The sequence below is a fragment of the Fusarium keratoplasticum genome, chromosome 9 (assembly GCF_025433545.1).
Source record: "Fusarium keratoplasticum isolate Fu6.1 chromosome 9, whole genome shotgun sequence".
Taxonomy (NCBI): Eukaryota; Fungi; Ascomycota; class Sordariomycetes; order Hypocreales; family Nectriaceae; genus Fusarium; species Fusarium keratoplasticum.
Window position 1 is genome coordinate 275393 of NC_070537.1, and position 25229 is coordinate 300621.

General features: G+C 50.9%; 9 protein-coding genes across 9 annotated transcripts; 7 read left to right on the forward strand and 2 right to left on the reverse strand.

Annotated features, from left to right (window-relative positions):
• Window positions 1-85: 85 nt before the first annotated feature.
• On the reverse strand, window positions 86-1687 carry NCS57_01097300 (ATP-grasp domain-containing protein; the record flags this gene model as incomplete). The annotated part of the gene is made up of 1 exon (XM_053060698.1): window positions 86-1687. Exon 1 carries the CDS (start codon window positions 1613-1615, stop codon window positions 86-88), a length of 1530 nt encoding a protein of 509 aa, XP_052909084.1. The 5' UTR covers window positions 1616-1687.
• A 1711-nt stretch (window positions 1688-3398) lies between these two features.
• On the forward strand, window positions 3399-4993 carry NCS57_01097400 (DHQ-synthase domain-containing protein; the record flags this gene model as incomplete). The annotated part of the gene is made up of 3 exons (XM_053060699.1): window positions 3399-3775; window positions 3827-4267; window positions 4315-4993. 3 exons carry the CDS (start codon window positions 3399-3401, stop codon window positions 4991-4993), a joined length of 1497 nt encoding a protein of 498 aa, XP_052909085.1.
• A 1568-nt stretch (window positions 4994-6561) lies between these two features.
• On the forward strand, window positions 6562-7315 carry NCS57_01097500 (TNT domain-containing protein; the record flags this gene model as incomplete). Its single annotated transcript, XM_053060700.1, has 2 exons — window positions 6562-6955; window positions 7008-7315. The coding sequence occupies 2 exons, from the start codon at window positions 6562-6564 to the stop codon at window positions 7313-7315; spliced, it is 702 nt and encodes a 233-aa protein (XP_052909086.1).
• Window positions 7316-7811: 496 nt separating this feature from the next.
• On the forward strand, window positions 7812-9134 carry NCS57_01097600 (uncharacterized protein; the record flags this gene model as incomplete). The annotated part of the gene is made up of 1 exon (XM_053060701.1): window positions 7812-9134. The coding sequence occupies one exon, from the start codon at window positions 7812-7814 to the stop codon at window positions 9132-9134; it is 1323 nt and encodes a 440-aa protein (XP_052909087.1).
• A 413-nt stretch (window positions 9135-9547) lies between these two features.
• NCS57_01097700 (SMP domain-containing protein) lies at window positions 9548-10027 on the forward strand (the record flags this gene model as incomplete). The annotated part of the gene is made up of 2 exons (XM_053060702.1): window positions 9548-9886; window positions 9935-10027. The coding sequence occupies exons 1-2, from the start codon at window positions 9626-9628 to the stop codon at window positions 10025-10027; spliced, it is 354 nt and encodes a 117-aa protein (XP_052909088.1). The 5' UTR covers window positions 9548-9625.
• A 2211-nt stretch (window positions 10028-12238) lies between these two features.
• Window positions 12239-15068, forward strand: NCS57_01097800 (Chitinase; the record flags this gene model as incomplete). Its single annotated transcript, XM_053060703.1, has 3 exons — window positions 12239-12875; window positions 13001-14494; window positions 14545-15068. 3 exons carry the CDS (start codon window positions 12239-12241, stop codon window positions 15066-15068), a joined length of 2655 nt encoding a protein of 884 aa, XP_052909089.1.
• A 1978-nt stretch (window positions 15069-17046) lies between these two features.
• Window positions 17047-19073, forward strand: NCS57_01097900 (HET domain-containing protein; the record flags this gene model as incomplete). The annotated part of the gene is made up of 2 exons (XM_053060704.1): window positions 17047-17407; window positions 17458-19073. 2 exons carry the CDS (start codon window positions 17047-17049, stop codon window positions 19071-19073), a joined length of 1977 nt encoding a protein of 658 aa, XP_052909090.1.
• A 668-nt stretch (window positions 19074-19741) lies between these two features.
• NCS57_01098000 (NB-ARC domain-containing protein) lies at window positions 19742-22365 on the forward strand (the record flags this gene model as incomplete). The annotated part of the gene is made up of 3 exons (XM_053060705.1): window positions 19742-20160; window positions 20216-20416; window positions 20472-22365. 3 exons carry the CDS (start codon window positions 19742-19744, stop codon window positions 22363-22365), a joined length of 2514 nt encoding a protein of 837 aa, XP_052909091.1.
• A 405-nt stretch (window positions 22366-22770) lies between these two features.
• NCS57_01098100 (Zn(2)-C6 fungal-type domain-containing protein) lies at window positions 22771-25023 on the reverse strand (the record flags this gene model as incomplete). The annotated part of the gene is made up of 6 exons (XM_053060706.1): window positions 22771-23171; window positions 23221-23392; window positions 23461-23970; window positions 24035-24444; window positions 24508-24900; window positions 24951-25023. 6 exons carry the CDS (start codon window positions 25021-25023, stop codon window positions 22771-22773), a joined length of 1959 nt encoding a protein of 652 aa, XP_052909092.1.
• Between the last annotated feature and the right edge of the window lie 206 nt (window positions 25024-25229).

The following is a 25229-nucleotide window of genomic DNA, read 5'->3' on the forward strand; positions in this document are numbered from 1 at the left end:
GTGATCTCGATGAAAAGTACGCGACTAACTGTTTGCAATACTTGATAAAACATCGTTTCGAATGCTCGTCACCCATGCATCGCCCCTACCCCTGGAACGCCTTTCCAGTGCTCACGTTCAGTTTAGTCCACACAGATCCCGTGGCCATGTACCAAACAAACTGTGTCGGCCAGTACACGTGCATCATCCAAAGCCCAGGCAATGGATCCCACGCCTCAAATGTGCCATCCTTCCAGTACAGAAGGTGATGAGCAAAAGTGCGTATCGATCTGTGAAATTCTGAAAGTGCCATCGTGCCACGAAACAGAGTCAAGTAGAGGGGGCATATTACCAACTCTACGAGATCTTGGCTGGCCCAGTAGTAGCGCTGGGGGTTGGTCGGCGAGAGTGGAGGAGTGGATAGGGGCTTTTGCGTCTGAGACTCTGATAGAACGGAAAGATACTCATCGGCAATCTCAGGGGTCTCGTTAAAGAGAAGAGTTGCAGTGTGAACTCTCGGGTTGCACTCGATGGGATATATCGTCACCTCCTTTTCCGCTTCTGACTGTGTTGCTTCCTCATCTTCCCTCTCCGTCAAGAAATCAAAGCTCAAATGTCCAGTAAATTTATCTCCACCTGCTTCCGCTTGCTTGATTGTAAACTCGAGCATGGCCTTGCTCAGTGGAGAGTCGGCGGGAAGAGCATCGTAGTGCATGAGTACGTCGGCGGAGCGACATGCAACAAAGGCGCAGACTCGACCGCGGATGACCAGAGCATGAGTACAAAACTCGGGGCCGGTTAAGAATTCTTGGATGATGAAGGAGCATTTGGCTGACTTGAAGGGAATGGAATCGATCCGTGCGAGGGTGTTCTTTTCAGAGGCCAAAGGTAGCAAAGGCATGGAGAACCGGGCAACATCATCAACGCCCACAGGCTTGACAAGGTATTGTTTGGCACCAGACTTGTACTCTAAGCCTCCATGTCGTCTGAGAAAGTCAATCACCTCTTCCTGCCCACCAACAATCTCAGTAGTAGGAACAGTCAGACCGAGTGTTTTCGTGTACTCGATAAACGTGTCCTTCTCATGGAGCCTTTTCACATGCTCTACGCCGAATTGGATGACCTTGACGCCTGTACGAATTTCGAGAATCTCTTTGGCTGCTGCATCCTGAATGGCGGCGTTGACATCTGAGACGGAGATCCAAAGGTCCACTTCTTCTTTTTGGGCGATATCTACCAATTTCTCCAAGTAAGGATCATTGAGGTTGACATCGGAAGAGCCGGAAGGTTTTGGAAGGCGGTAATATTTGTCAACTGCACAGGAAACTCGCCCAGGAGAAAGAGAGTAGCAGTCGGCTCCAATTACACGATGACCACGACGGTAGAAGAGACGGGCCAGTGCAAGACCCTTGGCCATATTCACCCCAGTGACAAGGACGGTGACTCTCTTTTCAGCATCACGAGGTTTCTCGGGAGTACCGGAAGTGATTCGATTCCATAGGTAGGCTGTGAGCGCAACCACGCTGGTAGCGGGAAGCAGGGCGAGGCTCAGTAATAGGAGCGAAAGGTTCTTCAAGAAGTCATATAGGCGAGACCTCTCCCTAGACCTTTTCGGCCCGAAATCCTGAGGCGCCATCAGGAGCTGACGTCGGACAATGTGAAAGAACAAAGAATAACAACAAGGCTGTGACAACAAATTCAACTGGCTCAGTATTTGCTTAAAGCAAAGCTCACAAGAAGCTTTACAAAGATTGCCGAGTGTAGCTAGAAAGCCAAGAGCCAAGAGTTCAGAGCCTGGCCGAAATATCTAAGACGTCATGACTTGCGGGGGGTAGTTTCACAGAAAACGCGGTCTGGTGGAGCGGCCCGGAGCAACACATTCCGGCGAATAATCATTAGATTTGAGATGTATTTTTTAGGAGAAGAGCTCTAAGCTAGAAAGGGGAACGCCAGAGTGTGGAATGGGAGTTGTATGCTCGACTATCCGAAAGCGGCGAACCGAGGGTTGAAGAGACGGGACGGGATACACGAGGAGTACGGGGTCAATATTGCATATTCCCGCGATTGAATACGACAAGTAACTTTAGCTCTATTCTTTATAGAAACACAGTATTGGATACATCTTCCCGTGTACGTACCCAGGCTGACTCGACCGTTGAGGCTTAATCTTACTCTACACCCAACGAGTCTGGACTAGTCGAGAATCATGGCTTCATAGACACACCGCAACCCCTGAAAACGGCCATTCACACTGAAGCGATCCCCGAGGAATGGGTCCCCTCATGTTGTATCACTAAGAAAATGTTTCATCTATTCTGTTGCATTTTCGTACAAGTAACACACGGGGCAGGCTGACCGCATCTTTCTCTATGACGTGATAGACTGTTGCTCAAGGGAGTTGCATATTTTGTCACAGTCAGCTGTCAACACAGCAGAGATGCAGTTGGCTCGAGAGAAACACGGTGACATTGGCAGATGTTAGAACGTTCGGGTCCTTGTTGCGGTAAAAGACCCTGTGATAGTGGCAGATCAGCCGTGGAATCTTCCACGGCAGCCTTCTCCCCGGCCCTCCCTCTTGAGTATATTTCTGTGAAACACTGCCTTTCTCACATGCCCAAAAGAACAAACCCTTGCGGGAGTATCCATCTTTCGCATGCGGCAGAAATGGGCAAAACTTTGATGACGCGCACATGCAAGATGGTAGTGTAATCGAATCTGCCTTTGAGTTTAGATCGATCCAGGCACGCGCCCCATCTCTAGATATCTGAGATACCCGTCTTTAGGTGTGGGGACCCTTTGTCTAACAACGTGTTCCCTCAATGACGGTTATCCGAGTCCCCAGCGAACGCATTCTTGGCGATACCTCCCGCAAAAGTATGACACCTAGACGGGGAGATTTACAAGACACTGCACGGAAGAGGTTAGAGAGAGACCTATGCCGTGCTTTTGCAAGGGTCCCCTTTCAGCCATTCATTGGGCGGGTTGCCGGACACATCTCCGGTGACTTGATGACACGAATATTCTCGAGTTCGCGTGGTACGACTGGTTTGGCTAGAACGCTAGGCCGATCACATCATTATGTGCTCAAAACACTGGATGATCTATGGCCAATGGAACGAGTATAATGCTGTTGATGTTTTTGTACCTCTAAAGTAGTACAGTCTCAGCCTTGATTTGTGTACTGTCTACAAGTCTCGGTGAAGACATACTCCATCGTCGGCAGTTGAATCGACTGAACATACCTCAACAGCCGATCCACTCACAAGCAACTCCCCATACATCTCTCCTGTCGTGTCTCGGTGTGGCTTGAACGACATAAAAGCCGCTCTCCCATACACACAAGTATCCCGTACCCTACTCATCTCACCCTCAATCTTCTACCCCTCAAAACATCCTACACTACAACCCCATTGCCCACCATGTCTGATATGAAGGCCACTGTCGAGCCCACCACAAAAGGCTTCTCAGTCTGCGGCTACGAAAAGATTGAATACGACTTCGAGTTTCTCGATGGCGTCTTCAACGTTGCCAACGTGCAGCTGGCCCAGTGCTACAAGCCCTGGGGTCGCTGCCTCGCCGTCATGGATTTAAACATTTTCAACCTGTACGGCGATGAGATGCAGAAGTACTTTGATCATCATGGCATCACTCTCAAGATTCACAAGACCATGATTGGCGAAAAGGCCAAGAGCATGGAAACCTTGCTTTCTATTGTTGATTCTATGACGGAGTTTGGCATCTACCGAAAGGAACCTGTCCTCGTTGTTGGTGGTGGCCTTGTCACTGATGTGGCTGGGTATGCTATGCCTATGCTTTCCCCTATGTCAATCTCATTCTAACTCTTTAGGTTTGCCTGTGCTGCCTATCGCCGCAACACCAACTACATCCGCATCCCGACCACAGTCATCGGCCTCATCGACGCCTCAGTCTCCATCAAAGTTGCCGTCAACTACGGCCGCTACAAGAACCGCCTAGGAGCCTACCACGCCCCCTCCCACACATTCCTTGACTTTACCTTCCTCCGCACTCTCCCCAAAGCGCAGATCCGCAACGGATTTGCCGAGCTCATCAAGATCTCCACATGTGCTCATCACGAGACCTATGAGTTGCTCGATGGGTACTGCGAGGAGTTGATTGACACAGCTTTTGGTCGTTCTGATGATGCTTCGGAGGAGATCAAGACTGTTGCTGACAAGATCTGTCGGGCTGGCATTTATGAGATGTTGAAACTGGAGACGCCGAATCTTCATGAGATTATGCTTGACCGCGTGATTGCCTACGGACACACGTAAGTACTGCCTCATATATACTGATTGTTTATTGACATGGCAATAGTTGGTCTCCTCTACATGAACTTGTGCCAGAGACACCTCTTCGACATGGTCATGCCATCTCTATTGACATGGCCTACTCAGCCACACTTGCTCATTCGAGGGGACTCCTCTCGTCTGAAGAGCACAAGCGCTTGCTAAACCTCTTCTCTCGAGCAGGTCTCTCCATGGACCACCCCCAGTTCGACGGTCCTCTATTGGAGAATGCCACAGCTGCCATCCTCAAGACACGAGACGGCAAGCTTCGGGCTGCAGTTCCTGTCAGCCCCATGGGCGACTGTGTATTCCTCAACGATGTCAGCCATGAAGAGATGTGCGGCGCACTTGAGACACACAAGAAGCTCATGAAGAGCTTCCCTCGTCAGGGCGAAGGTCTTGAAGCCTACGTGGATGCCAGTGACACCGGCTATACGGTCCAAGGAACACCGGTAGAGAACGGTGCTTCCAAGGGTCTGCCCATGAATAGTGTCGAAAACAGTTATCTTCATGCATCTGGCCCAGAGGGTGTAGATGGTCTTCAGAGCAGCAGCGACGAGGAGACGACCAACTACACCCTCAACGGTCGATCCAATGGGTATAAAGACGGAGTTGGCAAGCTCAGCAGTGGATTGAAGGACAAGGTGAATGGTCTGGAGAATCACATTTTCAACACTGTTGCTGTTGATAGTCTGCGTGGATCTTGATGTGATGGAGGGATGACCAGCTTTTATACGTGTTGGCTGGCTCAAGTCCAGGGCGTTTCTTATCTACTCGCACAAGGTCCAGGAAATTCTTTGGCCGATTATAATCATGCATCAAAAAATAGCACTACCATTTTCTCCTCATCTTCTGTCTCATGACAGGTGGTCTAGACCTTGCCTTGTCTGCAGCCTTGTCCGGCGCTAACGACTGCCTATTGAAAGGTCGAATGCTAGCGAGACCGTTTTCTCCGACCCATAAACGTCTAGAACGGTTCAATGTTGGGCACCGGTCTTCAAATATGCACACCCCTGTTGTGAAGTACGGCAGGCATGGGGAGGTATGCTTGGGCCATGTACCAACAGAGAACTGGAGAATGCCCAGGAACATGTGGGAGGTGATTGATCGCCATTATGTACCGCCTGTGCAGAACTAGGAGAGAATGTCTCAGCTATCTTTTCAGCTGCACAGTATCCGCGGTGTCAGACCCAATCACATCCTTTTCAATCAACATGAGCTAGCCACAAATAAGAAGCGCATTCCATTTTGTTATCGCCAAGTCAAATAAGGGCAGCGAGAGGTGCAGATCTTGAGGTGCGCAAGCCACTGCAGGTATCCCCGTAACGCCCACTCGATAGCGTGGAAATTGACGCCCGCTTGGCTTGGGCCCTTGCCAGGTCGTGCCTACACGGATGTTTAAGACGCTGAATACATTAATTGCCGCCATTGAGGTTGCGAGGAGGCAAGGTACTCGCTCCGAGCCGTCTCCCTTGGCAAGTGGCAAAGTGACGGGCCTTTGAGCGCATTCAAGGCCCCCTTTACGCGTCTGAAATAGAGTGAGAGTGATTGGCAGGAGGGCTAAGCTTCCCCAGCCTTAACGTGTAGCGCCACGCGAGCATAGATCCATTCCTACACTCTCAACATGGGGGAAAGTTCAAGCAGTTCTCTCACAGGATGCAAAGACGGCATTTCAGAATGCACGACACTTCGCAAAAGGTGCGGCGAGCCCCATACTCTTTATCAATTCGTATCTGAGCGCAAGCCACATTGCCCATTCAGCTACACTATTGCCTACCCTCTAGCTTCATTAGGACATACATCGCTTGATCGCCTCCAGAAGAAGCAATAAAACCCCGCTTCTCTCTGCACGTCTCAGCCTCTCTTTGTTAGTCTACCCTCGGGCCGTCGGGCTTGCCTCGTTTCTGTACGAATAACCGTCGATAGTTGTTTTTGATATTCGCATACCTGGGGAAAAAGACAAGCTAAAGGCTCTTGTCAGGCAGCCACTTCATCTCGGGGCGGCGCGGGCGGCACGGGACGGAATGATACTCGCTTCCTGCTTGACCATTTTGGGCATGGTGAACGCAGGACTTTGAGATGGTCCATGGCGATGCCGCGTAGTTCATGTAGCAAGGGAGCAACAAAATGGTGGACTTGGCGTGCTGAGGCTTACTTATAAAATGCGATAGTCTGAGCCGTGGAGTTTACTCGATGACCACCTTCTCCTTGTCCCTTCTCTAGCTACTATTTCGACCTTCCCTAGTTCTACTCTATACGTTCAAGAGCCTCCAAAATGCTCCATTATCTCCTATCTCTATCCCTTTTGGGCTTATCCGTCGCCTCAGTCCTACCCCAAGATCCTATTATTTCCAAGTACCCATACTGCGACTGCACCGGTACCTCCATCAAGACCAATGTCTCTGTCTTTTATGATTACATCTGCGGCGATAAGCGACTTGGACCCAGGGTTCTTCCAAGGAAGCTGCCTCTTGGCACCTTCGTTGCCAGCTACGACCGCTTTGGAGGTCTGAGCCCTGATGATTTCCTCAAGACGTGGTGGGATGAGGAGAAGGGATGGAAGTACCCCGACCACCATGGATTCCAACTCGATGCCAACAACAAGCCCATGAATGCCAGCATGATCCTGGAACCTGGTATGCTCGTGGACCGATTCGGCTACGCTACTGGTAAGCACATCTGTCAATATGCACGACTAAAAGCAAAGTCTAACTCCCGTAGGGCGTTACATTTCTCCAGCCAGCGCTCCTTTCGCGCAGCGAGCCCTTAACCCCGAGAACCTTGACACCCCCCAGAACTCCCCCGAATTTCCCAACAACTACCATGTCTACAGAGTCGTCAAGAAGATAACCGTCATTGCCGGGCCCATTGCTCCTTGTTTTGGCCAGCCGGGGCTTGGAACACAGTTCTTCCTTGGTGATGATGTCAGGGTGGAGCATTACCTTAAGGATGGCTCTTTGAAGGAAATTGACCCTAATGAACTTGTCAAGGATGGTCCTGGCTGTGGATTCGAGCGCGAGGAGCTGTAAAATAGCAGTATTGTGCACTAGGGAGTCATTGGAAAACAGAATCTATGCGAGACTTTTCTTCACCTCTCCTCCCGATTGCCATGTATGCAGAGTAAATACTGTGATCACGAGATATGAGAAACTGCCAAGTCTCGCAAATCTTCATTATCTAATAGCTAGGCCACGCGGGGTTGAATGGGTCTTGAGTCTTGGCCCGATAAGGAGAATGACCCAGTATCGTTTTCCGCGGAAAGGGAAACTCCTGCATCGCCGCGGGAAACTCCACAACCTCGGATCATGGATTGCATATCTCGCATCATATGGAGGAAGATATCGGCAAAGGAGCTCATCAAAGCCCTATCATGTTATCCCTCCGCCCTATCACCAGTTTCCCGCGGCAAAGAGAATTCCCCTCCACAGACAATACCAGATATAAAATGTGAGGTTGATAAGCCCAACAAGTCGTTTCTTCTTCGTCACCATACTCCTCAACTTTGATCTTTTCTGTCAAAGCATTATGTCTTCCAACGGCGTTTCTACTTTCTGGTCGAGGGCCGACAAGTACCTCATGTCAACAGGTGTCCCATACTCACCCGTCGTCATCACCAAAGCCCAGGGCACACGACTCTACGATGCCAACAACAGAAAGATCCTTGACTTTACATCTGGTCAGATGAGCTCTCTTCTTGGGCACTCCCATCCCGAGATTGTGGAGGTTGTTAAGAACTATGTCGCTGAACTCGATCACCTGCTCAGCAACATGATCACACATCCCGTGGTGGATCTTGCGGAGCGCCTCGCGCGTCTTCTCCCAGCTCCTCTTGAAAAATCTTTCTTTCTAAACACTGGTTCCGAGTCTACTGAAGCCGCTATCAAGATGGCCAAGTGCTATACTGGCAAGTTCGAGATTGTTGCCTTCTCGGCTAGTTATCATGGCTTGACCCAGGGTTCTGGATCTGCAACTTTCTCTGCCGGCCGAAAGAACGGTGGTCCAACCATGCCGGGCCAACTTGCTTTCCCGGCCCCTTATGCCTACCGCTCGCCGTTCCGAAAGGCTGACGGGTCATATGACTGGGAGACTGAACTCGAATTTGGCTGGTCCATGATTGATCGTCAAAGCGTTGGATCCCTTGCAGCATTCATCATGGAACCCATCCTCAGCACTGGAGGTATTCTCGACATGCCCGAGGGCTACCTCAAGCGGATGAGCGAAGAGTGCAAGAAGCGTGGCATGCTGCTCATCATGGACGAGGCGCAGACCGGAGTTGGACGAACTGGCCAGATGTTTGCCTTCGAGAAAGACGGAGTCGTTCCTGATATTCTTGCTCTCTCCAAGACACTTGGCTGTGGATTACCGTTGGCGTCTGTTTCGACCACATCAGAGATTGCGGAGGGCTGCAAGAGAGCGGGATTCCTGTGGTTGACGACTCATCTTAACGACCCATTGACAGCCGCCGTTGGTGACAAGGTCCTCGAGATTGTTGAGCGAGACGCTATCTGTGAGAAGGCAGCTGAAAGAGGCGCACAACTCCGAGAGGGTCTCCTGAAGCTTCAAAAGAAGTACTGGTGCATTGGCGACATTCGAGGTCGGGGTCTCCTACAAGGAGTCGAGATCATCTCAGACCCCAAGACCAAGGCACCAGGCTCTGACCTTGGCCAGAAGGTTTCGGACAAGGCCATGGAGCTCGGTCTGTCTTGCAACATTGTCAATCTACCAGGAATGGGCGGGGTCTTTCGACTTGCGCCGCCTGTCACTGTCACAGCGGAGGAGATCAGCGAGGGGTTGCAAATCCTTGATGAGGCATTCGCCTATGGGATGAGTACTCTGCCTCTACCATGAGTGGTCAGTGGTAGCAGAGTGAAGGGTGGAGAGAGATTTATGTTCACCAGACGGCGTTACCTGATGATGAACGGAGACGGGTATGGAAGAGTGGCCGAAACTTGTTACCGATGGGGGATATAGTAATCGATAGGTATCCGTGGAAAGTTTAAAGTTGATAGCGAATTTAAGTTTGCATACAACTGCTGAAATATCCTGGCTTCCATTTGACTCAGTACCACGCATGAGCTGCAATATTTGTATCAGCTATGGCAATAACCGAACAGCTCTGGCAAAGGCCTGCAGGTAATCTTCGGATCAAGGTACCTCCGTTCTTGCCTTTCTATGTGAGGTCATAATTACGAGCACCAGGCATTGGGTGAGGATGTCATATGATATCATCGATCAACGACGCTGCCAAAACAGGGGATAACTTTTGCTCACACATCTCGACCTTGTTAACCCTTAAAGTATCCTCATTCTTCAATTCAACAGCATCTGCACCAGTCAACATGGAAGGAGACATCCCGCAGAAGGACGAACTTCAAGCCCGGGCTATGGAGGGCCGTCCCATCGCTCAGTCTGAAGCATCCACCATCGCCGCCAACGAGTCCGACATGACGGGTCGTGGGCCCATCAAAGGTGGCACTGCAGCGACTGCTCAGAGTATCCATGACCGACAGCAAAACTTTCTGGAGAAGGCCGGCGACATTGCTCGGAAGCCTATTGACGAGATTACGAAGAAGGACGCAGCCGAGGTGCAGAGTGCAGAGGTGCGACCCAGACATCCGAGGAAGGAAACTGTAGCTAACGATTAGCAGGCTCGGCTTACAGGAGCACCTGTAGGAGGAGGGTCATTTTCATCAGATGTTCAGTCGGTGGCTGATCAGAATGCGAGAGCAACTGGGGAGTAGGGGGGACCAAGCGAGGCCATCTCGGAATCCCACGGTTAGTTTACATATGCGTTCTTCCCAATCATGAGACAGTCGATCAATGAAAGTTTTTAAATGTATTATAAACGGTGACCTCCCATATCGGGCTGCCATGTACCCAGAACAGATGATGTGTGTAGCTCCTGTGGTGATCCTACATATTGCTTGCCTGTGTCGAAACAAAATGTGACATAAAACTAGTTTATCATTCGAAATTGAAGTCACTTTACTTTGTTTGCTTGCGAGATGAATTGGCCTTGAAAGAGTATCTTAGCCATACTGCAGGCTGAGCAAGCTCTATCTCGAGTCTTTACAAAGGGGGTAGATATTTACTGTACTAACTCAGGTATTTGGGATACTAGTAAGGCTCCCTTTGTATATATCTGGTTTTCCTTACTGGAGTTCTTATTTATGCCTTTTTCTACTGTTATTTAGTAACAACGAAGAGTAACAAACAGAGGCCTGAGAAGGGAAAGTTTTGCATCGAACTCTTCAAAGGAATTTTTTGCATCCTTATCTATCCTTATCTTGAGAACCACTAGAAATGGATCCTAAATATCCACTCTCATTCAAACAGAAATTGGTTTGAAAACGATGCATGTGAAGATGGCATTGATTTAGGTAGCAAGATCCTTCCTTCACAACCTTGTTGCGCAAACAAGATAGAGTTTGGACCAATTCTGCTCGGCCGACGTAGTAGCGGCTGAAAAGCTCCGTCGAACGATCAGTTTGGCTAGTGACATCATGGCGAATTTAAGGCAGATTACCCCCACTGATCAACTTGATCAACAGCGGCTAATGGTGATCAACTCTGCCCAAACCTGCTTCCGGGACATTCCACATCATCAGTTTCCACATCATAAATGCCATCAAGAATTTCTCACTGCTCAAAATTCCTCTTCTTCCTCTGTTGCTCTAGGGTATCCCAACGTTGTTATCCGTACATCCTTAACGCCGGGCCGATAGATTGCTGCGGGTCAGTGCTCGGGCCCGATCCGACCCTGACGGGTATGCCAAGTCCGAACTGCTGGAAAGGGCCTAGTCTCAAAAGAGGGTAAATCTTTCGGTGTGATGACTCAAAAGTTTCGAGGGAAACCGGCCCGTCGGAGTGATTTCGCCTCGAGGGGCTGGCGAGAGGCGAGACGGGTTGTAACAGGCTTTATCAATCTTCCGAGAGAAGACGGAACGACAAGATTGACTCGAGCCAACCAGATCTGCGGTATCAATATTGGGGGCTGCATTCCAGTGACCCTGACCAACGGATACCCGCTGAAACCTTGACAAGCAACGGTACTCATCTCATTGTCAGCATCACTTGATATCTGCCATCCAGTCTCCCACCCAGGCTTCCAAAGCCAGTCAGCAGAGGCACCATCTCTAATGTTACCGAGCTGTCGGCCGCTTCTTGTTGAAGCTAGTCAGGGGGTTGTCAACGCTCACTAAGCCAATCCCTGCGCAGCTCCTGTCTCGCAGCACGCCACAAAAGAACCTGTTCCTGGGCCAGACCACTTTATTTGCAGGGAGGACAGAAATCTCTGTTAGCGAGCCACGCAGATCCCACGTGGAGACACTAACACTTCACTTTAGCCCTGTCGAAAATCTCACCCTCCCGCACCAGGCCCGATTCTGTTCTAGACCAGATTGAATGGCGACACTTGAGCCAATGAGGAAATCGCCGGACCAGCTTCGAAGGATTCAGCGGCCGACCTGCTGGCCTGATCCTGACCTCTAATTGCCTCTCTCAAAAAGCACAGAGCGTCGCATTCTGGCGAGTCGGGACCGCTCTACCCCCTCGGCTGCGCTCTTCCGAACAGAACCCTTCACTCACTGTCCCGTGGTCATTGGAGGGAAATGGAACCAAGAGATTGGGGTAATGCAAGGTTGGGACCAGCCCTACAGCGAACAAGAACGCTAGACAAGGGTAAAGACACCGCTGAGCCACTGTGGGCGCATCTTTCCAGCCCTCTGCCATCCCACGACGAACACATGCCAGGCACGCTCCTTGAGACAGTCTTAGCTTAGAACTGGCGCCGAGATTGAAAAGCCACTGCCTGGGGATGGTCGACGCCATACATAAGATGACGGGTGACTAGCTCGTCCCTCCATTCTCACCCCATCCCTCACACTCCCTCTTTTCCCACCACCTGTCGCTCATTATCGCCTTTGGAAACAAAGGCCGTTTGTCTTTCCAAGATGGGTTCTAGAACCTATTCTCCGTCACTCTTTTCTTTTCTTTTCCTCACATTCCTTTCCCCTCTTGCGACTCTCGCCGCCGACACCGACGCCAACCCGGGCGACGTGAACCCCGTGCCTCCGATCCAGGAAATCAAGACCGAGGATCCCATCGCCAGCCCGCTCAAGGAGGGCTGCCCCCGAGAATGCAGCGCTGCCGGCTCTGACCCCGTCAACTGGACGCAGCTCCACAGTCTGGATGAGCTGTCTGGGTGTGACCAGCCCATGCTGTTTGCCCTCAATGTTCAGAACCCTTACAGCGAGTCTGCGACGCTGTACACTTGTGTCACGACCTCTGGATCTACGCCAACTCGTCGGGATGAGATTAGCCGTGTAGAGGCCCGAGCTGCCGAGAGCTCCGTCTCCCTGGCTAGCAACTGCGGTGCTCAGAAGGGTACCGTCAAGACGACTGCTTCTTCTGGTCGAACTGGAACTCTTCGATCTGGCGATGCTGCGGCTGCTTCTGACCTTCTTGCTAACTACCTCGACAACGGCGCCTCTTGCGGAACTACTATCCTCTTTGCCAAGTCTGGTTCTTCTGTTGTTGGATTGTATGTCGGTGCTGAGGTGCAGAAGTCGAGCGCTTCCAGCCTTATCCGTTCAGCCAGGTCAGTCATCCCATTATATTCCTCGAGCGTTAACTAACTTTGATGCAGTGCGTATAACCTCAACTCACTTACATAGACTTGCATACTCGAGAACAATCACTAACACTATCTATAGAGGCCAGCTTCCAGAAGGGCACCCAGGCCTTCCAAGTCTGCGACGCCAACGACAAGCGAGCCGAGACCGTCGGCGTCTTCGCCGTCGACTCTGTCGAAGACCTCGAAGACGCCCAAGCCGCCGTCAAGACTTGGTCCGACGGAAAATGCGTCTCCGTCTCCCAGGCCACTTCGCAGAGCGTCAACCTCGGCGTCCTGACCGTCGGCCAAGTCAAGACCCGAAGCCTCCAGCTACGATCCCGTCTCTTTGGCCTCGACCACATGCTCGCCCCCCGAGCTGACTGCAAGGCCATCCAGGTCGTTTCCGGCGACAGCTGTGCTTCTCTGGCTACCAAGTGCAAGGTCACCACCGCCAACTTCAACAAGTACAACCCTGCCAAGAACTTTTGCTCTACCCTTGCTCCCAAGCAGTGGGTTTGCTGCAGTGCTGGTACTCTCCCTGACAAGACTCCTCAGCCCAACAAGGACGGAAGCTGCTACACCTACAACATCAAGTCTGGAGATTCTTGCTACTCCATCTCCCAGGCCTTTGGCATCACCCAGCAGCGCATCCTCGACAACAACAAGAACACCTGGGGCTTTGCTGGCTGTGACCGTCTTCAGCTTGGACAGCTCATCTGCCTCAGTGCTGGCAAGAACCCCATGCCCCTTGCCATCGCCGGCGCCGTCTGCGGTCCTCAGAAGCCTGGATCCAAGCTTCCTACCACTGCTAAGACTGGTTGGGATCTCACTGGCATGAACCCTTGTCCCCTTAACGCCTGCTGCTCTGGCTACGGCTTCTGCGGTATCACCGCCGAGTTCTGCACCAACACGACTGCTAAGGGTGGCTCTCCTGGTACCTCCACGCCCAACACCCCCGGCTGCGTTTCTAACTGCGGCACCAAGATTGTTGGAAACACCAAGAAGCCTGCCAAGTTCCTTAACGTCGGTTACTTCCAGGGCTACAACCTCGGCCGCAAGTGCCTGAACATGGACGTCGGCAACTTGACTGCTCTCAAGACTCCCTACACTCACATGCACTTTGCTTTTGCTGGCCTCACCCCCCAGTTCTCCGTTCTCCTCCAGCCTGCTATTCGGGAGCAGTTCCTCAAGTTCAAGGAAGTCAAGGGTTCCTGGAAGAAGATTCTTTCTTTCGGAGGATGGGCTGATTCCACCGACGCCTCTACCTTCCAGCTGTACCGTGATGCCATCAAGCCCGCCAACCGTGAGAAGTTTGCCACCAACGTCATCAACGTTCTCAACGGCCACAAGCTCGACGGTGTCGACTTTGACTGGGAGTACCCCGGCTCTGCTGGTTCTACCGGTTCAGCTACCGACACTGCCAACTACGTCGATTTCCTGGCCCTCATGCGAAAGAAGCTCGGCACCAGCGGCAAGTCCATGTCTGTTGCCCTTCCTGCCGCCTACTGGTACCTCAAGCCTTTCCCTGTCGCCAAGATTGCTCCCCTCGTCGATTACATGGTCTACATGACCTATGATCTCCACGGTCAATGGGGTAAGTTTCTTTAACTATCGGTATTAGATGACATGCTAACGACAGCCTAGACTACGGCAACCAATACGTCAGCCCCGGCTGCCCCAAGGGAAACTGCCTCCGCTCCCACGTCAACAAGACCGAGACCCTCGACGCCCTCGCCATGATCACCAAGGCCGGAGTCGACCCCGCCAAGGTCATCATTGGAATCTCCAGCTACGGCCGCAGCTTCAGAATGACCGATCCCAAATGTACCGGCCCTCAGTGCACCTTTACCGGAAGCTTCAGCGTGTCCAACGCCGAGCCCGGCGAGTGCACCAACTCCCCTGGTTACCTCGCCAACGCCGAGATCCGCAAGATCATCTACGACTTCAAGTACAAGAAGGCTGGAGTCACCGCCAACAGCTGGTACGACGCGGCCTCGGACTCCGACATTTTGACGTTCGGCACCAAAGGAAAGGGCATAACGGACTGGGTAGCCTACATGAGCGAGGCTACAAAGGCCAAGCGTACAAGCTGGGCTCAAAGCTTGAACTTTGGAGGTGTCGTCGAATGGGCTGTTGACCTGGAGGTCTGGTTCTCGCCCAAGCCTTAAAAAGATGATGTGGTTTCGGGGTTTTTTTAATCTTGCCTGTAGCTATATATGAATCCCACATAGTACCACAGTTTGCGAATTTCACGTTGAAGCGATTCATTTTTCGTACATAAGCCATTGGTTTCTGCCTTTTTTGAGCACCTGACTACTTGTCCAGAGGCGGTGCCCCGAAGGTTTGATGATTGTCAACTAACTCTTTTCACATGTCTGCGCATCATCACAAAGGGAAGACGCTTGCCTTGTGCGAGCCTCTCATTCCTGGATAACTAAAGGAAACTAACGAGACCTCTGGCTAATAAGCCAGGTTTATTGCACGCGTTGTAATCCCGAACCCACCATTCAACCCACACTGCCCAGTCCAGGTAGACAATTCCATGACACCGCATGGCGGCAACAGTCTCCTTCATCGCCAGTACTGGTGATCAAGAAAGCTTGGTCTAGCAAAAAAAATTGTTAATTGTTATTGCTTTGCGTCGGGGATTGGATCCCTGGATGGTTCTTACTCTGAAAAGGCCTATCCCATCTTTGACAATGTCGACCCAACCGTTCACGAAGCTGAATTTCACTTTCCCTCCATATTCGACTCTCGTCCCGTTGGGGTAGATAATGACAGTGCGACCTTCCGTTTCGAAGAAGAATGAGCCGAACAATCGCGGGCTGAGATGGTTTCGATCAGGAAGCCCTGCCAGAGGACCATGGTCCGCTCGTGGAGCGAGCTCGGATCCTCGTGGGGAAACATCAGATCGTGGGGCAAGGTCAGCTCGAGGAGCATCCTCAGCTCGATGAGCGAGTTTAGCTGGTGCATTGGGCTCGGCTCGACGGTGAAGAGGGTCTGCTTTCATCCAGTCATAGCTGGGGAATGCCAGAGCCATACAGCCGACGATGAGCGTGAAAGAAACAATGGCCTGGAAGAAACGCATTGTTGCAAGTAGAGAAAGTAGAATATGATGTTGGGTTGTTAAGTTAAGGGGAGAAAGTAGAGTATGGAAGGTTGAGCAGAGAATGTTGTGTGAAGTGCTTGATAGAGAGGAAGGGTGATGCATAGGTTCTTATACTTAGAATCAGTCCCCTCTTATCGCATGTGGTATATGTTTGTCTGCTCCTCCCTGCATGTTGAACCTTTGTTGATTCGTACCTCGCTACACTTCTTACCCTACCTAGCAGGTCCAATTCAAAGACTTCAAGACATTTACTCCTTGATATTCCGGTTGCATTCAGCCCCAAGCCATGATATCAAGTTGAAGAGCAGCTGGACAATTACATTGCCTGTGGCGCCAACGGAAAACGTAACACTTTATCAGCCATGCAATGCCAAGATATCTTGTGGGGAATGTTGAGCAAGCCCTCAAGCCCAGCTGAAAGCAATGATCATGCGATTCTTTTGAAGTAGGATATGTGGCTGAGATGTTAAAAGCCTCTATGCAAGGAGATATCCCGTAAGAAAAGCTGTGGCAAGTTCTCGAGAAAGCTTGGCAGTATCTATGAGTATCTCTCATGTCCTCTTGGTATCCATTCTTTTTTCGAATCCTCACCAGGACAACTGGAATCGCCTAGCCACCCTATATCTGTCTCTTTCTAGCTTGCGGCTCTATGCTCGTTTGTGTCGATAGTATATCCTTAGATACATACCTACTCTAAATACTTGGTAACTATGATGAAAGGGCTATCGTAGAAGCAGCTAACACTCTAACAAACGGATATTAAGTCTCCTAAAGGAATTCTAGCAGCTGGAATAACTCTAAAGCCTTACAGAGCCACTTGCCTATTCTGGCTAACAGCATATGTGACATACTGCAGGGATCAACAACGTTGCATTTGGCGCCAGACCGACTTTTCAGCCCGTACCCCTTCAGCCTCACCTGACAGCCGCACTTAAAGCCTCAACAAGGGTCTGCTCCCAATAGACTTATCTTCTGAAACTCTCCTTGCCGTTGTCTTGGATCACATCCCCGAGACATTCATGGCTTGAATAGCCGGAATGACCCCTCAACTGCCGAAATGCGACGTCTGCCTCGACCTCGACAAGGAGCTCTTGGAACGTAAGCTCCACGGAGAAGCCTATTCTTGCTATCTCGAGGAGATCATTGCATCCTCGGAAAAGTGTCAAACATGCAGCCTCCTGCTTAAGGCTGTCCGGCACTCTTTCCCGGAGGTTTTTGCCAAGCCAGCATTCTTCCAGCTCTATTTCTCTTATTTCGGTGGAAAAGGACACCAACGGTCCAACGATGTTTTCGGATTGAGCATCTCACCGAGAGAGTTCCCTGATACAGACGATGATCCTCTGGAGATGATACCCGGTGGCTGGAAGCCTCGCGTTCTTCACATCTTTTCTGTGCAAGGTAGCTCTTGAATGGCTCAGCTTTTGTCTGACTGTGCTGACAAGAGTCAGACAAGCCCAACCCCTGGCCGTTATTTGGCGGAGGTTCTGTTATCTCCTCCGACCGCCAAGCTTTGGCTGCGCAAGCGAAGGGATGGATCTATGATTGCGAAAAGAATCATCCTGACTGTCGGAGGGCCCAGACCAGTCTCCCCAAACGGGTCGTTCAGATGGTACCTGGGCCGGGGTCTGGCATTTGTACAGTGCGCCTTCACGAGCCGCTTCAGGATACTCAAGGCGCATATGCCTGTCTCAGCCATTGCTGGGGCAAGCATCAGATCATCACCACGACGAAAAGCAACTTCAACCAGCATCAGGACGAAATCCCGTGGGACGATCTTTCAACCACTTTTCAAGACGCCATTGAGTTTTGTTTGCATTTGGGACTGGAGTTTGTCTGGATTGACTCGCTATGCATCGTGCAGGACGACGCGGAGGACTGGAAACAAGAGGCCGTCAAAATGGCAACGTACTACACCAACGCCCATGTCACCCTGGCCGCAACAGCAGCTCCTGATGGAACCGTTGGACTGTTCCCCAAACCTCATGTCGAGGATCAGCCTCTAGTGCTGGAAGGTACCAATGACCGCGGAGAACAGTACTACCTCGTTGCTCGAACTTCGATCAACCACGTCTTCGAAGACGAGCAGGACGCACTTACCGAGTTCCCACTGATGACCCGAGGATGGGTTTACCAAGAGCACATTTTATCCCGGCGCTTCCTTCACTTTGGAAGGAGAGAACTCATGTGGGAGTGTCACTCTGCTACACATTGCCAGTGTGGCGTTATACCCAAGCAGCCAAGGTCTGATTACACGACGAACCAGGTCCTCAGCGTCACCAAGACTGGCCTGGACGTAACAAACAAAAAGTCCAGACGGAGAATGTGGTATGATAATGTTGAGGCAATCATGAACCTAAACTTTACATACTTTAAGGATAGACTTCCTGCTGCTGCGGGAGTGGCAAAGCGGCTGGCGAAGGGAGCCACTGGCAGATACTTGGCAGGTTTATGGGAAGATTGTCTCATCGCGGATCTTTGCTGGTCGATCCTCGAGAATGGGGAAAGACCGGATGAACTGAAAGGTTTCCCATCCTGGTCCTGGGGATCTGTATCTGGGGGGCTGGCAACACTCTGGTGTCAGTCTGACCTTGATGATGACAAGGTGAAGCCAGTAGCCACAGTCCTTGAGATCAGCTGCGAGCCCGACCCTCCGTCATTCCTGGGCCATGTGGACCGAGCCACACTGGTTATTGAGAGTCGAGTTGCCACTTTAACTATATCTTCAGTTGATGAGGGGGGCAGAAGGGTACGAGAAATACGGTTCAAAAACGCTAAGCTGTACGGAGAGCTGGGTGGGAGCTGGACTTTTCATCCTGACATTCAGAACTGGGGAATGGATGACGCAGCGTCGGAAGTATTCGTTGTAGAGATGATTAGAGAAACGGTTGATGAAAAGGTAAAGTCGGCTACTTTTCTGGTTCTGCAGCCTGATCAAGACCTGTTTCGACGCGTTGGGCTCTTGAGGGCTCAGGTGAGGAGGAGGAGAGGGGCGCCTGATCAAGGCTTGACGTTTCTGGATCACTTTTTGAGTGAGGCTACAACAGTGACGGTAAATATCTATTAAGTAGTTACATGGGACTAAAATATATGTTTAAAAGATACATGAGATCACTTGTGACGTTGTGGTACACTCGATGAACCCTCCTATGTAATTACGGAATAAAAAAGATACCAGGATATATCCCGATAAGGCCCAATACTCGAGATTGCTTTTTTACCGGCCTTTTAGTACTGTATCTTTGTTAGTATCTTAGGGGAGAATAATCTAATGCTTTGTAGGTACCATAGGGAAGGATAACCAAATGTTTTGTAGGTACCTTAGGGGAGGATAACCTAATGCGTTGTTCTTGGCCGCTGTGCAAAGCATTCAACACCACCTTTGGCCTGATGCAAGGCATCGCCATACCCCCATCACCACACAAGCTTTGATGACTATTATTACATTTCATTTGATCCACTCACAGAAACTTTAATCGTAACTGCAGGCCTTATCTTATGCATGTCCATCTTGCCTACGCCCACTTCTGTAGCTGCATGTTACCCCTCCATCTCATCCCATACAAGGCAGACACCAACAGTTGCAGCCTGGCAAGTATGCCTCGGGCGGCATTGTCAGGTGATGAAACCGACAGCTGAAGAATCAGGCTCTAGATATCCCCCGCATCGTGATAATTCTCTCCCGGATTTAATTCCCTCTTACTGTCACACCAGTGTCAAGCCAATCTGATCACCATGGCCGAAAAAGCCGGACTAGCCGCGAACATCGCCGTTCTCATCAAGCTCTCTGGCGAAGTCACCACTCTATGCATTGAGTACTCTGCTGCAGACAAAAATAACCCCGAAATCTCCAAGCTACAGTCTCGCGTAGAGGGGCTTGGCACGGCACTCAAAGCCACCCAGAAGTTTGTCGAAAGCCGCGATGGCCAAAAGCTTACTGTATCCCAGGAAACCCTGGACGTCATTGATATCTGCAACAAGAAGCTCTCCAGTATAAAGAAGGCGTTAGAGGAGAACAAGGAAGGAAATTTGCATCGGCGATGGAGTACGCGTACATTGAAGTGGCCGTGGAAGAGAGCCCAGCTTGACAAAATCATCTCACAACTGGATCGTTACGAGCAGGTCATTACTCTCGCCTTGGAACCCGATAAAACGTAAGTCTGAGATGTCCCACTAGAGGAAGAGCATGGTTAATGAATGTGCTCCAAGCGGAATACTCGGCAACATTATTCGTGGACTCGACAACGTCTCCCACCAGCACCTGGACATCGCATCTCGCATTGGCTGCTTCAGTGTCCCATTTCTGTCTAACCCGGACTTTATAAATCGACCTGAGATTCTCAAGTGGATGAAGGAACAGCATGATACCCATGCTGGGCGCATTGCATTAATCGGCAGAGACGGGCTTGGGTATGAGATATCGAACCCATCACCTTACACTCCCAGACTGACTGCCACAATACAGAAAATCACAGATGGCACTCCACTTCGCCGAAAAAATGCACGACAAGGACCACAGATGTAGCGTCTTTTGGATAGACGCGAGCTCCAAACCAATGTTTGAACACTCGTTCCGATCCCTCGCAGACACGCTCCAACTCCCTGGACGCCACAATCCCAAAGCCAACTGCCTCGTACTTGTTAGTGACTGGCTCAATAAGGAAGAAGCTGGGCCATGGGTTATGGTCCTGGACAATGTCGAGGACGGCATCTTGAATTCCAAGGAGGATGACACTCAACTTGCAGCGCTCCTCCCATGGCGACGCACCGGTTGTCTCATCGCCACCACGCGCAGCCAAGTTGTTGCCGAGAGCCTCGCTATACTCCCCAAGGCAATCTACGAGGTTGACGCAATGAGCGACGCCCAAGCCATGCGTCTCTTCCGAGGCAAGATAAATCGGTCCAAACTTGAAGACAGCTACGATGCTAATTCAGCTCGGAAACTTGTTCGAGCTCTGGATCACTGCCCACTCGCAATTTCCATTGCCGCCGCCTTCATTGTTCATCTTGCATCCGAAATGACGACTGAGAGCTATCTGGATCAATTCTTGACAGTTGGTCAGCAAAAGGATAGTCTGTTGAGCAAGCAAGGGGGCCATCTTGCACTAGACGAGACTGTCCCGGCTCCTGTTGTTGCAGCATGGGAAATGTCGTTTAGACGAATGGAACAGAGAGAGCTATCTGTGGCGAGGCTACTCTCTTTGATGAGTATTTTCAATCCTCAAGAAATCCCTACCTTGGGGTTGCAGCGCTACATGTTCGACGTTGATTGGAGGGTCAGGCGCCAACTAACCAAAGATCTGAGGACCCTCTGCGCGTTGGGTCTCGTGTCAGATTCAGCCTCGGGAGATACTTATCAGATGCACCCTCTGATCCAAACTTGTACACGCGCTTGGCTGACTCAGTCTGGAAAGATGGAGTACTGGAAGCGGCGTTTCTTAAGCGACATGACCGCCCAGTTTCCGAGTGTCCCAGGCGGTGGGAACCGATCTACTTGCCAAGCACTTCTTCCTCATGTTGAACGACTGTTTGCTGAGGAACCTGACGACAACAGTCTCAATGACTGGGTCGTCTTGCTGAGACGCTGCGCATTGTATTTCAGAGACACCCAGAGAGGCGAAACAGCAATCGAGTTGTCTAAAAAGGCACTGGCAAAAGCCGAGGCCGTCTGGGGCAGGGAAGACGTCAAGACCCAAACCTTGATAGACCACACTGCTCTATTCTTGGGCCACGAGCGTCGATTCCAGGAAGAAGAAGCTCTCTTGGCCGAGCTTGTTGAGATCAGAACTCGGACCCTTGGCGAGGAGCACACCAACACCCTCACCGCGATGGACCTCCTGGCAGACTCATACTGCAAGCAGAAGCGTTTCAAAGAAGCGGAGGAACTTTTTCTGTCCGTTATTGAGAAACAAAAGAGGACTCTGGGAGAGCATCATCACGGTACGCTCACCACCATGAGGCGGCTTGCGGGCCTCTACCGAAAGAACGACAAGAAGGAGGAAGGTCTCAAACTCTTTACTGTACTAGAAAAGGTCAACAGAGATTCAAAGAAAGACAGCCAATACGACACAGACGCAGTCAACCTGGCAATAGCACACATGGACTTTCAGCAGTACACGGAAGCAGAGGAGTTGTTGAAACCGGCAGTGGAGAGACTAACAAGGACCCGGGGACATAATGAAGGAATTACCCTGTGGGCAACGTCTGTTCTCGCAGGGGTGTATAAGCGGCAGAAGCGCTACAAGGAGGCGATTGCTCTCGCGCAGTGGTGTCTTCCCTTGCTGGAACAAGTCTGTGGTCAGGATCACCATCGCACGGTGTACACGCGGAGTCTATTGGCGAGTCTGAGGAAAGCATAGCGGTGGAGATGGTCGGATTAGATTGATAATTTTGCATGTATCTATTTTCAGTGAGAGATGTGCTGGGAGACGTTCTCGTGTAGATGAAGTGAATGTTTGATACGCGAATTTGAGCCTGTATTGCTTGCAAAGATCTAGAGAAGTACTTGGACAGTCTGGAACAAATTTCTTTAAGCTTGGACATATTTCCCCTTTCTAGGCATGTTTTTATATGGCGGCTTATTTTCCGCTCCTAGCTAACTACCTATGCTCATCCACAGGCACGATATACAGAGCTTAGCGGCAATCTAGTCCTATCATATCTTTTCTAGGCTCTTTTCGAGAGGACGAGAGGTCTGCCATGCCACAAAGTCAACGAAACAACGCTTGCTGACCGGTGAGGCTATGTGGTAGATATGCAGTGCGTTATGATATTGAGAAGGGGTCGACGCCGCTAGATGCAGAGTCTGGTATGGCCATTAGTCCCGGCCAGTCCTCAAAACCCAGGTCGACCTCCATATTCCTCGTTTCTGAAGCTGCAGTCGTGTCATTCCAGGTACGTGGCGCCGGGTTTGGTTGTGCTGATAGAGCGATTCCATCTCTCTCCACCTCCTCGAGCATACCGAGGTGACGCTTTGAAGCCAAGTTCCCAGCTCGCGCCATGTACACCAAGACATTGCGAGCCTTTCGGTAGGTAATTGCATCGCGTGCAATGTCATCCTCGCTACATTGAAAAGCGTTGGGGTGTTTGCTCAGCATGGGGCCAGCGATAGCGAGGACGGAAAGACACGAGAATAGGTGCGCCGAGTCCCAATAGCCATAGTTTACTGTCAAGGTCAGCTCTGATGATATACCTGTGAATATGAAACGCCTAACCTAGGTTTCCCGACTGCGCATTCTCGAGCATGATGAAAGCATTGCTCCGCGCCGCATGAAGACAAATGTTGTTAACTGTACAAAGCTCATCTGAGAGGGTGGTGACGGCTTCTGTCCGAAGCAGGAACGTAAACTGATAGAGAAGAACAGGTCGAAGAAGCAAGATGTAGCACTAAGATAACAGGTATGGGATTAGCCTGGTGGTAGTAAAGACGGCCTAGGTAGATAGGGATAGCGTACCTGATGAAAGCGCAGCGCGATGGACGCGCATATACGGCGCTCCGGCGTTGAGTCTGACCCAGCAAACACCTTTTCAGGCATTTCTCTCCCACATCGATCCAACCTTTGCAGACATTGCCCCAGAACTTGGTACGGTCCAGCAATATCTTTACTCTTTAACTGGCTGACCGTGTCGACCACGGCACATTTGATCTCGCATAACTTGATCTGTGCCGTAAGCAGATCCGGATCGTAAAACTCTTCCTTTTCTTCTGTAGTTAACCCGCTTGAACTCGGATAGTCTAAATCCTCGCCCACGCCGACATAGGCCGGACGCAGGCCAAGCTCCGTGCTAATGGCGCGGTCCACGCAGAAGGCGGTCCACCAAACCCGCTTTCTGTGCTCACGTTCGAGATTGGATAAGGACGCTGGCGCCGGGCGGTCTAGGCCCAAGCAATGGGCGATTCGGATGCTCTGCCCTGCATATGAATAGGCTGACATGCGGCGGTTGAGGATGTGGGAGCAATGAGACTATGACCTCGACCGTTGATTAGTTCAGTTCTAGGAAGTGAAAGGTGAATGGGGAGCCGCTGACAGCCAAGTTGAGAGCCTCGACGTCATCAACAGTGGGTTCTTCATAAGCCACCTTTAGCAACACGAGGCCTTGCTCAAAAAGCTCAACCCCTGCAGACAAGATCGGGGCTGTTTCCTGTTCCAATGCTGTGACACCGGCGGTAGGGAAAGCCTCGACGACCCCGTCATCTGCAGTGACCTGGATAGGTCGCCTTGTCGTCGTGTTGGCTTCGGCAAGGGCCAGAACAAGGGACAAGCGACACAACCAGTTCCTGTCGTTAGCCTCACATTCGTCACCTCTGTATGTCGCATGAAATCGCTTCCAAAACGATTTTCGGAGAAAGGTATGATAGTCACCAAACTCTTGTTCTGCTCTCGTCATTAGTTGCGTAGCATAAGAGTATGGGGGAAGCTGAAATGTTATGTTGGGAACTGAAGCAGGGATTAGTTTACGTCGAGTTGGTGGTGAATCACCAAGTGAGGTTTTTAACATACGAAAGGTATCGAATCTCATCCTCGCATGGCCTTGTAGAGTCTGAGGACTCGAGTGATCTAAACGCGGCCCGGCCTCAAAGGCGTCCTCGGATTGACGAGCAAAGCTCCCCGTCTCCCTCAGTTTGAGGACAAACGCTTCAGAAGTAGAGTTCCCAATCATCGAGTCAACCACAGGACGTGCTTGCCGCCCCTCGAATTGCAGATTGGTCTGGCTGCGAGATGCATCTGCTGATTTGCCACCGGCATCAAGCGAATGGTTCCGGATGGCTTCTGTCAACTCATTCAGAGAACGATCTATGCGCTGCAGGTAGCTCTCCGGAACGGGGATAATTGTATCCTGCTTTGGATAGAGACAAGGCTTTTGTCTGGCGGCGCATCGCTGACACGGCTGCTCTGTGAGAGATGAGCATGCGGGAAATAGGCTGTGGTTTGCCATTGCTTACCTCCACTACATTTGACCTTTTGACGATGACAGTCATAGCATGCCGTAATATTGCGTCCCTTGGGTCTAAGCATTTTCGGTGTAGGATCGTGTTCACACTGTTACGGTGAAAGTATGCATGACCAAGATAGGTACGTTGATTGCGTGGATAGCGAATGGTTCTTGCTCCGCAATTTAACCGCATCCGAGGGATGTTAAAGTTCTGAAGATGCCCAATGAGGTTTAGAGGAGACTATCGGTTGAATATTTAATCCAATCCGACAGGCGTTATGTACAACTT